Source organism: Hemibagrus wyckioides, linkage group LG21 (genome assembly GCF_019097595.1).
Source record: "Hemibagrus wyckioides isolate EC202008001 linkage group LG21, SWU_Hwy_1.0, whole genome shotgun sequence".
In the NCBI taxonomy this organism is placed as follows: Eukaryota; Metazoa; Chordata; class Actinopteri; order Siluriformes; family Bagridae; genus Hemibagrus; species Hemibagrus wyckioides.
In genome coordinates, this window is record NC_080730.1 from 12,008,275 (window position 1) to 12,022,408 (window position 14,134).

Consider the following 14,134-nt stretch of genomic DNA (forward strand, 5'->3'; position numbering starts at 1 on the left):
AAAGACAATGTATATTTAATCTAGCATGTTTCTTGTTTGATTGGAAGAACAAAGTTACTGCTCATAAATTACTCAAGTCACTTTATTAATAGTTTTATTCTGTGCACCTTCATATTATTTTTGTATAATATGCAGTGTTCATGCACTGATCAAACTCAAATTTCTTGAAATCTGGTATTGGTTATAATCTGATTTTCATATTTTACTGACCAATCTAATATCAGTTTCTTGCATGTCCAAAATAAATATAATGATCACATTATTTTGTATGTAAACTCACTCCTTCAAATTATGCCCATTTTAATTGCAGTTAGACAAAAATACATGAAAAGCTTACACTGAGGAAATAATGCCTTTTACTTGTATGCAAAAGGTACAACATGTACAGAAGTTAAATTTGGTTTTAAGAGGTTGGGTTTTAAGTGATTCTGCAGTCATGCACAGTAATCAGTTTAAAAAAACAAAAAAACACCATTCTAATGCAATGTAATCCAATCCGATTGTCTAATGTTCAGATGACCTACATTTTCTGTTAATACAAGCAAAGGTTGTTCATACAATGCAAAAGAGCAGCAGTCAAAAAGAAAAAAAAAGAAACATGCATTTAATCACTTTGTAATTATCATTTGTAAATTGTTTGATGAGACACTTGGTTAAGGCCTATTTCATTTCTTTTTATTCCTACACAAATCAGTTGACAGGTGTATATAACTAATATAATCTGTGATAAACATCATTGGATATTGTCTCACTGTAACACAGGGACAATAATACAGCAGGGACAATAATATTGTTATTTGTTGATGTTGATATTGCACAAGCCTAGTGGCCCCTCTCAATTAAATTTATTTCATTATTCTTGACCTGGCCAAGTGTCAAACAGCTCGATTTTATAGAACATTCTGACATTGGAAAAAAGAAAGAAAGGTTTGAGAATATAAACATAGTTTGGGCAATCTTTGAATCACATGCTACCACTATTTAATTCTTCAAATTAAGTTTATGTTAATCTGGAGACAGAACACTATTTCCAGCCGCTGTTCTAACAAAGGTAACATGGTGACTAATGCCTCAATTGTTTGATGCATGATCATTTATGTACGAAAAAAAAAATTTCATTATCCAAAGACATTAAGTTAGGACTGTAAATATTCTAAACATTACTATTAATGAGAAAAATAATAAAGTAAAACTTCTTCAGTGCTGCTGAGGTATTGAGCAGAATTTAGTGCTCAGCGTAATCCATATCCATCTGAAAAGTTCTGAGTGTCAGTTCCAACACAGGATGTTGTTATTGACAGAGTTCATCTGAGCACCACTCTTAGCTTTTGCTTGCATTGGGTGTGGTTGAGTACTTCGGGGGATATCGTATAAAGAGACGGTCCTCCTCCTTCTTCACCCACCGCAGAAGTTTTGTTATAGCATTGATGGCACAGGACTTTGTTACAAGAGGGCTGAAGCAAGTATACAGCTCAAACTTGGTTGTGACCTGCAGTGAAAAAATTAAACCACTCGCTTAATCGCTTTACATTTACCAACAAAATCTAGGTATTATGCTGATACCATGAATGACTGACAGCAATTAACAGAATCATAAGTAAAGAATAACTCAAAATAGACTGTGAAGTATAGTTACTTACCACTCTGTGGATTATTTTTCTATAACGGCTCATTCCAATGCATATTATTACTTTTATATGACAAGGATTTGCCAACATTTTTTATTTTTGTTTATTGATCAATTTTGTCCATTTATAGGTACATTTAATGTTTTGGAACAGTCCCAAAAAGTTTCTGTTAGTTCCCCACAATCATGTTATAGCAGTTGTTCCCTTAGCAGCAAGTCTTTTTCCTCTCTCTTAAGACATGTTACTAAGAAACCACCAGGTAGGAAGGTCCTGAAGAGCTTCCTATGTCACTGACTCTAAAGATTCTTTGCATAAATGTTAAACAGCTAACAGCTCTATGTCAATGATTAAGATATATATATTTTTTGACATAATATATATTTTTATGTTAAAGTAAAATGCTGTTAATGTCTCGTTTGAATGCTGTCTAAACTCGTTTAAGAACATTATACAGATGCTTAATCATATTGAAATCTGAGGAAATTGGAGGCCAATTCAACACTTATGTTCCTCAAACCATTCCTGAACAATTTCTGCAGTGTCCAATAGAAAGCATGATTCAACAGACCAGGCTTTCTTCAATTGCCCATATGCTGCAAGCTGAGTGTTCTGACACCTTTCTCATAGCCAACATTAATGTTTATAGCAGTTTTTGCTAAAGTAGCACTTCTGTGGGATCAGACAAGATGGGCTAGCCTTCCTCACCTGCATCAAATAGCCTTGGGCACCCATGACCCTGTCAGTGATTTGTCATTACTTCTGTGGACCACTTTTAGTAGGCACTAACCACTGCATATTGCGAACACTCCATAAGACCTGCCATTTTGGATATGCTCTGACCCAGTCATCACTTGCCTGTTTTCTAGCTGGTAACATAACTTCAAGAACTGTCTGTTCACTTGCTGCCTAGCATATCCTACACTTTTACAGGTCCCCTTGTTATGAGATGGTCAATGTTGTTCATGGCAGCTGTTAGTTGTTTTAATGTTATGGCTGGCTGGTGTATAATATTCTTTTGTTTTTGCTATACGCTGAAGACAGATCAGAATTATAGCACGTTTTGTTGAACCCAACCATTTTTTAATTGATAAAAAACACAAACATGTTTTGAAATGGTTTTGCCCAGGTTTGCACTGATAGATTGATTAAATTAATAGATCTAAATGGCTATTCTTGGTTTGAGTCCTGGGTTTTACTAGTGAAGACAAAGGCTTTGCCTTACTGTTTTAAAGGATAAACCAGCATAAACACCAGAGTCTGTGGGAGAAAAGTGTTTTGAAGCAGAGACAATAGGGAAAATCGATCACAGCCATTGCATGAGGGCTGTAAATAGCCAAAACAATAATCTGGAATGTTCTTAAAAAGAAATAAATTACTGCTGTACTAAAAAACAGACATTGAACAGCTTGATCAATGAAAAGGGGAGCAGTTGATGACAAACATTGTGAGAAAATAAAAGTCCAAAAAATCAAAAAACAACCTCCACAGAACTGTTATTACAATCCACCAATCAAAGAAGACTTAACAGAGCAAGATGCAAACCACTCATCAAGCAGTAAGAAAACGAAGGCTAGACTGGAATTTGTGAAGAAATATAAAAATGAGTCAAATTTTAATTGACAATGTAACTCATGATGGTAGCATTCAGAAGTCTATAGAAACATCCTTTTTGCCAATTTACAGAGAAATGTAATTGGGATGAACAGCATCATGCAGAGAAACAATGATCCAAAACACACTGCCCACACAAGGATTTCAAGAGAAAAAGTGAAAGGTTTTACACTATCCAAGTCCATCAGCAAACTCAACTGACAAAATTGAGCATGCATTACACCTCCTGAAGAGGAGACTGAACTCCCCAAAACTGATAGAAGCTGAAGTACAAGCCGAGAAAATCATCACAAATGAATAATGCAGTAAAATAGTTTGGTGATGTCAGTGGGTCGCTTGCTTGATGCAGTTATTGCAAGCAATTTAGTTTACTTTGGTTCGCCTAGAAATCAGGTGGGCTGACAACAAATGTGCCATGTTTTAAGTAACGATATAATTGGCCTTGCAGTTTTACTACTTTTGAAGGCAAATCTATATAATGGCAGGGATGACATCCCACCACCCCACCCCTGGTTGTTTATAATTCATCTATCAAAGCTGCTGTTATAGAAAAGTAATCCAGTTTCTGATTCATGAATTTACCAGAGATGTGGACTAAAAGCCAAAAAAGCAAAACAACTGGACTATGAACATGAGACTTGATAAAAGTAACTAGACCAATATATTCATCATACCCAGGCCAGCAGGGTTTCTCGCAACCCCACATGGTAGATGAGTTTAAGAGGGCGTGAAGTGTTGTGTATCCGGCCATGCATATCTCTGTAAAGGTCAAGCAGCCTCATCTTCTCTTCCTCACTGTCGTAAGGAGCTTCCATCTCTGGGCTAAGAGCCAAAAGCAAACAGAAATGTAACCAAGTGCACAGGACATGCTTGGCAAACCATGGTTCACCCATTTCCATTTTATATACAACTACTGATGTTAGCATTACAAAATAGATGCAATTTTCAGGTCAACCACCAAAAGGTATAGTACAGCCAGGTCAAATGTAATCTTGTGTCAAGGAGACATCTTTCAATAAAGTCAATAATGGCAGAAATGTACAAATTAAGATGTACCTTTAAGAAGTACCTGTGCCTTTGAACAGTTTTTTTGCACAGTTTAACTGTAAAATGTACTTGATTATGGCTAGAAACAATCAAAGACTGCTTAAATGTCAGATACACGTTTTTTTTTTCTTTTTAACGAATTTTTAGAAAATATAATCACAAGAACAAGAAAGCAGTACAGGAGGACATAAGCTATAATTTTTAGCTAATTGTATGTAGTAATAATAATAATAATAATAATAATAATAATAAAAAATACACTTGACCAACACACCTAGTTTGTGGGCCATCCCAAAACTGTTGCCACAATTGTAATCTTTGTATGATGTAGCATTACAATTTCCCTGCACTGTAACTAAGAGATCTAAAAAAGTTACAGCATGAAAATGCTTTGTGCAAAAATAGTGGATTTTGAAGACAGGATTTGCCAAGGTTGGTGTGTAAGAATTGGTGTGACTCACACTGAGCCCTGACCTCAACTCATATGGGTGGGTTGAGTAACTTTTTTTTTATGCTATATAATTGCTATATACTGAATTTTTACATGGCTGCATCAGTAAGTATACACTTCTAATGCCAATAATAACACTAGAAATAGTTTACAAAGATGAGAGAAGGCTGGTCAGCACAAATTACTGAAAATAGGTTCTAATCAATTCTGATACAATTCAAATAAGTTATTCATTCACAAGAACAAATCAGACTGTGATGATTTAAGTATATCTACAAAAGTAACTGCAAAAGAATAATTAGCGGTCTTTATATAATTTTTCTTGAGTTTACCTGGTGAACTGCGTCAGCTGATGGTGGTTGTCTGGAACATCAAAAGGCTTGTACATAAAGTGCCGGAGATCAGACACTCCCACCTGACTAACGCTGTACGACTGAGCTTTGGCAATGGAGGTCAGAGCATTTTGGGCCTGCATGGCTTCCTCAATCTTCCTCTTGCACTCTGCCACTGCGTAAAACGCCTCATTGTCTGTGGAGAGCAGCAGCAGGCACACAGTGCACTCAGGTGGGTCCAGGTAGGATATGTAGGCATAGAAATAACAGTCAGGATTAAAGCTGGGGAGGCAGATCGGGGTCCAGATCTCACCGGCCTGGAATGCAGACGAGGCACCAATAAGGTTGAGCAGCAGGTGAAGGTCAGAAGGATCCAGCTTAGCATCCTCAATCACCATCTTCTCCTGCGCAATGGTCAGCAGCTGGTTCTTGGCAATGAGGATAGAGAATACTAGGTTGGGAGTGATGGCTTTCTGAAGTATCTGGCTAAGGGAGTCCCTGAATGAAGAGGCAATAGGTAGACAGTGCACAGCTGAGAGCAAGAAACTAGGGTCAAAGTCAACCAGGTTTAGTAAACCATCTAGGATCTTCTCTGAGCCAGCTAGCAAGCGTCGCAAGTCATAGTTCTTCTTGTGCTCAAAGATGCGGGTGATGCTGGCTTGGGTGAGCATGCTCACAATCTGGTTATAGACATAAAGCAGTTCATTGCGTAGCTGCTGCTCAGACTGACGGGTGCTAGAGACAGAGACAAGCACCAGAGGCCCCTGCTGCATGAAGACCACTGTATGCTCATCTATAGCACAAGAGCATCACATAGAAGGGTTAAATCAAAAATGAAGAGTCATTTAAAATCAATTCACCTGCTGTCCCACATGATATGAATGGAAGGTAAACATTTGATATCTGAAACCATTAAATCTGCTATGATAAAATATGACATGATTTGATTATAAGCCTGACCAACTTTGTTCAGAATCTAGGGAAGGCTGTCATTAATTTGGACTACCGTAAGTGTTATATGCAAATCACCTTGCAAGCCTATAAAATGTCTTACACAATAAGGTGTAAATATTGAATACTTATCAGTTTTCTTTAAAATAAACAACTTATGATTGTTGCATTTATTAATTTCACTCAATGTAGAAGGTCAATACCTGAGTAAACAGAACGAATGACATTGTCCCCACTCTGAATGAAAGACACTAGAGCCATCATAACACCCATGGTGGAGGAGAGGGCTTCTTCACTGCCATAGCGGGAGTAGATGGGCTTCCCAGCCTCACTCAGTACAAACACATGCTTCCGGTGCTGTCTCCAGGTCTCTGCAGTCACATCCTCGTCCCAGTGAGTAGAAGCCTCTAGGGAAGTTTCTAAGATTGGGGGCGAAATTCTCTTGCACACATCCTGCTCTTCCAGTTTTCCTCGAGCTAACATGGCCACAACAAATTCACCTGAGTCTTCATGGCCGCCGTCCTCCGGAGCTTTAACAGTTTCTGATACATCAAACACAACAGCCTCTTCTTTTTGAATGTCCACAGGAAGATATCTGGGGTTTGAATTGTTTTCTGTGAGAGTGTCTAGCAGCTTTGTCTCTTTACTTCTTTCTATTCTTGGGAGAGTCATGTGATCTTCCACCTCTGTGATACTGTCTATATTATTTTCAGATTGCATTTCATTTTTATCACTCTGATGTAAAGATGTGACAACAGGTGAGTCCGTGGTTTCCATCTCATTAATGTTCACTCAGATTCCCCTTAATTATGTCAACATAATATAAACTGAGAAAACGAAGGAGAAATATTACTTAAATATGACTAGAAATATTACTTAAACAAACGCTTCTGAATTAAGAATATAGTGAAACTGAATCAGAAACAGAATCAGTACTGACAGGTAGAGGAAACTGAAAAACGAGCTCTTCAGCAGATGTAGAATACTGAAATACAGAAATCATCTCTTCCAGTGTACACACCGCGGATCAGCTCTGTATTCATGACAACTGAACTGAAGCATAGACTTTCCTTACAGGCTAACTAGTTAGCTATCTCGCTAGCGTACCTGATAATTAAACATAAGGTAAACATAGGTCAATTATTTTAGTCAACGTATTGTGTAAGGAAGGCAGTTTTAGGGCAGAATGTATCACGATAGTATTCCAAACAAAATAATCTTTCATTAATTAGCCGTACCGGTGATGTTTGATGTTTTCGTTAAGGCGTAGCTCCTGTCCTCTTCCGCTGCGATTTCCGCCGCGCATGCGCACGCGCACAACATTATCTTTCTTCATCTGCAGCGCATGATGGTTGTTTCATTTCTTAACATAATAGATAATAGACATTTTTGTTTTTTTTATCTCATTTTAATGTTACATTTTCATAATTAAACTTTGTCCCAGTGTCAAAAGTTGTGAAAACCAAAAAGTTCTTAATGTTATTTAGCCAAAACATTAACACAATTTATTTACAAATGATTTGTATTTTGTTTTATTTGAGTTATTAAAGCTCTGCAAATACTGCATGATCTTCGGTTATTTTGATGTGTTGTCATTTCCGTTAAATATACACTCTAAATAACAATAGTTATATTTTGAATTTAAAAGATTTAGGGGATTAATATTTTTCCATTAAAACTTGGATTATTTCAGGAACGTGTGACGGGATTTGAGTTAATAATCTGATTGTTCTGTAGGTGGCAGTAATACTCCATGAGGTTACAATATTTTTCAGTTCAAACAAGAAGAAGAAGAAGGAGGAGGAGGATTGTTGAACTGCTGGGTATGTGGTTTTATTGTTTTGTTTTGTTTTGTTTTGTTTTTTATTAACTCATACTCTTACTCTTTGCTATATAGAATAGCTGAACAGGTTTTAAGTGTACAACCAAATAGAGGTTGCTAGAAGACGACCGGTCACTGAAGAGTATTTTAATTGAATACTCCGCCTTGTGTAAATTTTTAGCTAATTAGCGCCGTTGGTGAGTGTACGACCCCCAGCTAGCAGAAATAAAAATAAATAAATAGCATTAGTTAATAGTTTTGAGTCGTTGTCTTGTTGTATAGTAAGAAGTAACTTTGTCCTGTGTTTATAACTGACTAGAAGAATCCATGTCGTGACAGGGATTGTTGGCTAGCTTACCTAGTCTTGCTCGAACATTTTAGCTAATCTAACCAGTACTGATAATGATCAGGGATGTAAATAAAACAGATGAATTATTATGCAGCTGTAATTATTAGACAGAAACATTAAAGCTCAGCTTCAGTTGCAATTCGCTCGTTATGCGTTTTTCTCACGTGGAGCTCTCCATGACTGATTCCACTGTTATGGTGTCCACTATTGCGTCTCACTCATTATACATTGAAAAAAATCTGTGTATAAAGAAATAATTTTTAAAAAGTGTAAACACAACGTCCTTAACAAAAATCTACTGGGCTGTTTTATTGGCCAGTGAGTGAAAAAGCTGACCTTGTTTCTGTTTTTCGGGTTGCTTTGTGTTTAAATGCCTTTGAACGAGAGAGAGTTTAATTACCAAATTTTGTGCATTTTATAATGGAATAGTTCACTAATAACCCTTTAGACGTTTGTGTTAGGTTTATCTTTCCTAAGGATTGTCAAGTGTCAGATATGGACCAACTGCCAGCAATGGACAACGAGAAACCACCTCTATACTGCATCTGTCGGAAACCAGACATCAACTGTTTCATGATGTAAGATCAGTGTGCTGTTACCTTAGTGCAGTTTGCAGCCTGTGTACAAGTGTATTTTGTCTCTTCCGCTAGTTTACTCAGTCTTGTGTCCACAGTGGCTGTGATAAGTGTAACGAGTGGTTCCATGGACATTGCATAAACGTGACTGAGAAAATGGCCAAGGGTATCAGAGAGTGGTATTGCCAGCAGTGTCAGGGTAAGTAGCCCATCCTCTTTTGTTTAGTCAAAAGGATCACAACATAGTCACTTGTTTGCCAGATGATTGCTGCCATTTAGAAAGGCTGGAAACACTCTTAGAGTGTTTTGAGCTCTATTCTATCTCTTCTAATTATCAGAGGCACTAACAATAATTTTGCTGTGGATGCATGACCGAGACATTGCAAAAATGATTCGGATGTGTTTAATGCAAATATTTTGTTCTGTCATACAGCCATATCTCCCTCGAACCTTCTCACCTTGTGTGCATGTGTGCAGCTGCTATTTTTGCTCTGAAGTATCAGCTGGCAGGCTTTTGACTAGTATTGCTATCATGGTCTGATTGGGTGGGTCCCCTATTACATGTCCCTAGGGCTTCACAGTCCTTCTACTAAAGACTGGGAAAGGTTAATTGTACCCCTCCCACTGCAATGAATGTGGCAGAAATATACCCACTAGGGTCCCTTGTCAAACACAACCAGCTATGTAAGGTGGTCCTAGGGAATGATGGATATATGATGGTTTATCACAAATTTTTATATTTATCACAAATCCTGTCTCATGTGAAACTGCACATAGGCTCCAGGGTTAATGGAACTACATTCAAAGTTAGTATTTCTGTATCTGACAGAAATGGATCCCTCTCTTGAATTAAAATACCGGTCAAAAAAATCACGTGAAAAAGAGATGGAACCAGAGAGAGTTGAGAAACGGTCCAGTGCTCCAGATTTCAAACTGGATAAGCGCCGTGGATCTAAAGTGAGTGTTCACAGTTTTTACCTGAGTTTTTTTTCCCAATCTTTGTTTTTTTGATCTGTCTGTTAGTAAAGTTGCATACGTCTTTGAAATGCCTGTTAAATATCCATGTTAGATACCATATTTATTTACAATTATATACAATTGTATATAACAAAGGCAAGTATTTTGTTGCAGGTGAAACGTTCTGCACGCATGTGTGGTGAGTGTGAACCCTGCAGACGTACTGAGGACTGTGCGCAGTGTGACTTCTGCAAGGACATGAAAAAATTTGGGGGTCCAAACAAAATCCGGCAAAAATGTCGACTACGGCAGTGTGTAGTTCGTGCAAGGGTAATTGCATTACTTGCTATGAGTAAGTTGATTATTTGTGGTGTTGTAATTTGTGAAGCACATCAAGTATCTGGCAAGTGGCCAGTCTTGGCCACATTTGCTCTCTTGGCTCGGACACAGACTGTGACACCGTCAGGATTCCAACTTAGACTTTCCCTATGTTAGGATGAATATTTTCTGCTGTGACATTCAGGAGCCACCTAACTTTTCAGAGAAAACTAGGGTATTTTCCTTTTGATATTAAAAATAAATGTCAACTGGTTGTGCTCAACATTTTCATACACACCACTCAGCATGGTAGGAGGATAATAGCTTAATTGTGTAATGTAGTAGACCTGTGTAAAAGCATCTGCACTTATGATAGTTCATTCATTTATTCAAGAATTGTCTTTCATTTGTCACCCGGCTGTTGGTAATATGAGCTCCATGACCACAGACAAAGCCAAAGGAGCATTCTGTAAAAAAGGTTCTTCACATCAGTTACTGTGTTTGTACTTATATGTGTTAAATGCTGTGTATCTTTAATTGTGATCTCTTAAGAAAATGCTGCGTGTTCGAGATGAAGAGTTTTTCATGCATGAGAGGACAGAAAATAGGATGCACCGAGACAGACGATATTCAGATGATTATAATGATGGTGAGATGGAGCTGTACTCACGATACAAGGACCAGAATATGGTAATACATTGGCAAGAACCTTCAAACCATTTTTTAAATCAAAGCATCTTTTTAAATAACACAGTGATGCATTATGCAACTTGCTTTTGTACTTCTGGTGTAGCCGTGGGGCAGTGAGGATGAAGAAGGTCCAGTGTACAGCCCTGCCCAATGCAAGAAAGCTATAAAAGTCAAGCATGTTAAGCGGCGTGAAAAGAAATTTGACAAAAAGGTACAACAATCGTTGTGATACCAAACATGCATGTGTTACAACTTGATTCTTGGTCATGGTTTTCAGTTCATTGCTTTGGTGGTCCTTTCCAGAAGGAATCTCGCAGGCACAAGCAAAAACAGAAGCATAAAGACCGTACAAGGCACAGTGACAGAAGTGATGGCCGTTACACCGGAGACTTGCATCAGTGCTTGGGACCTAGCTGTATTGAAATGGCACGTCCCAACTCAAAATACTGCTCAGAGGACTGTGGCATGAAGCTAGCAGCCAAGTAGGTTATATACACATTTTTATTTATGTGTGTTTACATTTTACCTTTATCTCTAAATGTACCTTTCTACTACAAAATGTGCTGGTTTGTGTGCTTGCTGGTTTGGCAGTCGGATCTACGAGATTCTTCCACAGCGTATCCAACAGTGGCAGCAGAGTCCATGCATTGCTGAGGAGCTGGGCAGAAAGCAACTGGAGCAGATTCGTAAGGAACAACAGGCTGCTCGCATGCGCCTTGCTGAAATGGAGCGACGCTTTCATGAGCTGGAGGGAATCATCGCTAAAGCCAAGCAGCAAGTGGTTCAGCAGGATGAGGAGGTGGGAACTTTGTGTCCATGGACAAGCATTTCTTTGCTTTAGTAAGCTTTAGCAATGGTGTTTGCATTCTGTGTCCCTCTGCAGGTGAACGAAACGGAGAGTGAGGACACAGATCTCCAAATATTTTGTGTGTCTTGCAGTCACCCCATTAACCCTAAGGTGGCAATGAGACACATGGAGAGGTGCTATGCTAAAGTGAGTTTTTAAATCTGTGCTCATGAGTTACTCAAATGTTAAAAGTACACTAGATGTTTTACCACATTTTTTGTTTTACATGGGCAGTATGAAAGCCAGACATCCTTTGGTTCTATTTTCCCAACACGTATAGAAGGGTAGGAAAGATTTTTTTAAGCATTATCATTTTATTTAAAGATGTAAATTCAACTGATACAAGTACTTACACATATTCTGTGCATTGTGTTACCAGGGCAACAAGACTCTTTTGTGATGTGTATAACCCTCAGAGTAAAACCTACTGCAAGAGGCTTCAAGTTTTATGTCCAGAACATTCCAGAGACCCCAAGGTAAAATCCTAGTCTCATAATCTAAGAGTAGCTGTCTGCGTGTGTATCTGTGTGTGACCGGAGGAAGGGATTCTAACTATTAGCAATAACACTGTGCTTTTATCCATTACTCTGCATTATTCCTAAAACACCTCACTTGCAAAAAGAAGGACCCCAAGATTGATTTTGTGCCAATAGTGGCAGCTTGGCGGTACTGGGGCTTGAACCCCGATCTTCCACCCAGAGCCTTAACCAACTGAGCTACCACCACCATAGTATGGATATTTATGAGCATATTGAACATGTTGTCTAGTAAACACCATCTTCTCTCCCCATTTCCCTCCCACCCAAATATCCACATAACCATAGTATTCTTTTCAATTTTTTTTGTCAACCTCCAAGATATGTAATTAGAATATTGAATTTTATATATGTAATTTAATTTTTCTGGTGTGTCCCTTTAAAATAAGTGTATGAAACTGCCAAACCTTGCATCAGTTTGTGTCTTTCTTGCAGGTGCCAGTGGATGAAGTGTGTGGATGTCCTCTAGTATGCAATGTCTTTGAGCCAACAGGAGAGTACTGCAGAATGTCTAAGCGCAAATGCAACAGACACTACTGCTGGGAGAAACTCAGACGAGCAGAAGTAGACCTTGAGCGTGTTCGAGTGGTGGGTCAACATTAAGCCTACCTGATTATACTCTGCCTGTGCATGTGTTAAAGTACCTGCATATTGCTTTCATAATAGTACTGTTTCTCTTCATTTTATTGTTTCTCTCTTTTTTTTTTTTAACAGTGGTACAAGTTAGATGAGCTGTTTGAACAGGAACGTAACGTAAGAACAGCAATGACTAACAGAGCAGGGCTGCTGGCCCTCATGTTGCACCAAACCATTCAGCATGATCCACTGACCACCGATTTACGCAGCAACAAAGACAGATAGTGATGTGCTGAGTAACTCCTCCTCCCCACCCTTGTGTAATTAATGGTGTTAATTTTTATTTTATTTTTTTATGTCTTCATGTGGTGGATGTGACCTTTCTAAAACATTTTCTACAAGTTCTTCTCCTATCATCTGCACCTGGTGCTTAATTTTTATTTATGATACAAAGTGTGGCTATATTATGGTAAAGTCAGCCCAAAAATAAATTGTCACTTTGAGAAATGAAGGTGTGCTTCAAATGGTGTTATTTTGAGGTTGCTGCTTCTGAATAGTTGTTCAGTTTGTGCTTGTAAAGACTGCCTCAAGGACCAGCTTCACTGCATTCAATTAATGAATAATGTCTTAGTAAATTTAAATGTAGTTTGGATGCAAAATGTCAAAAAAAATGTGACAATGTGAAAATGTCAATTACATTTTCATACATTGTATTTCAAAAAGTTAGCAATTTAAGCAAAAATGCGATCTGAAGGCTTAACATTCAAGATAGTTCTTAATGACTTTCTTAATTGGCTGTATGTTTGGTTCGATGTCCTGCTACAGAATAAATGTGTCAATCAGATGCTTCCCTGATGGTATTGCATAATAGATAAATATCTGCCTGTATTTCTCAGCATTGAGGACACCATTAATCCTGACCAAATCTATAACTCAGTTTACAGAAATGCAGCCCCAAACTTGCAAGGAACCTCCACCATGCTTCACCGTTGCCTGCAGACACTCAATATTATACCGCTCTCCAGCCCTTCGGCAAACAACCAGCCTCCTGCTACAGCCGAATATTTTACATTTTTACTCAGCCTTTCAGAGCACCTGCCATCTTACTGTACCCCAGTTCCTATGTATTCATACAAAGTTGTCACTCAGCTTTGTTTCTACGTAAGAGGTATGGCTTTTTGGCTGCAATTCTGACCACTTCTGGCCACATCTCTCCAGACAGTAGATTGCTGTACTTGAGTCCCACTGGTGGCACTTCTGGATATCTTCCGATGTTGAAATGAAATAAGCATGATGTGTCCCATCTGCTGCATTAAATTTCCACTGAGTTTGTGGTCCTCAATTGCCTGTCTTTGTGCTTCTTCAAAATAGCTTGAACAGCACATCTTGTCTGCTTTGAAATCTTTGTCTGGGAGAGACAAAAAAATACAACTTGTTTAATGAA

The 14,134-nt window shown here is 38.2% G+C and overlaps 2 protein-coding genes across 5 annotated transcripts; one reads left to right on the top strand and one right to left on the bottom strand.

Annotated features, from left to right (window-relative positions):
• Positions 1-151: 151 nt before the first annotated feature.
• On the bottom strand, positions 152-7,333 carry mon1bb (MON1 secretory trafficking family member Bb). 2 transcript variants are annotated; one of them, XM_058373750.1, is made up of 5 exons: positions 7,259-7,333; positions 6,224-6,847; positions 5,070-5,862; positions 3,914-4,061; positions 152-1,489 (listed from the first exon to the last, which is right to left on the bottom strand). In XM_058373750.1, the coding sequence occupies exons 2-5, from the start codon at positions 6,795-6,797 to the stop codon at positions 1,322-1,324; spliced, it is 1,683 nt and encodes a 560-aa protein (XP_058229733.1). In that variant the 5' UTR covers positions 6,798-6,847; positions 7,259-7,333; the 3' UTR covers positions 152-1,321. The 2 variants fall into 2 exon arrangements, with proteins under 2 accessions (XP_058229733.1, XP_058229732.1); XM_058373749.1 differs by having other exon boundaries at positions 6,224-7,317.
• A 374-nt stretch (positions 7,334-7,707) lies between these two features.
• Positions 7,708-13,901, top strand: cxxc1b (CXXC finger protein 1b). 3 transcript variants are annotated; one of them, XM_058374247.1, is made up of 14 exons: positions 7,708-7,843; positions 8,653-8,769; positions 8,865-8,965; positions 9,596-9,723; positions 9,898-10,053; positions 10,594-10,731; positions 10,835-10,942; positions 11,038-11,213; positions 11,323-11,530; positions 11,615-11,725; positions 11,813-11,862; positions 11,958-12,054; positions 12,550-12,702; positions 12,829-13,901. In XM_058374247.1, the coding sequence occupies exons 2-14, from the start codon at positions 8,687-8,689 to the stop codon at positions 12,973-12,975; spliced, it is 1,656 nt and encodes a 551-aa protein (XP_058230230.1). In that variant the 5' UTR covers positions 7,708-7,843; positions 8,653-8,686; the 3' UTR covers positions 12,976-13,901. The 3 variants fall into 3 exon arrangements, with proteins under 3 accessions (XP_058230230.1, XP_058230228.1, XP_058230229.1); XM_058374245.1 differs by having other exon boundaries at positions 7,709-7,843; positions 11,035-11,213; positions 12,829-13,894; XM_058374246.1 differs by lacking the exon at positions 7,708-7,843 and having other exon boundaries at positions 7,868-8,769; positions 11,035-11,213; positions 12,829-13,895.
• The last annotated feature ends 233 nt before the right edge of the window (positions 13,902-14,134 follow it).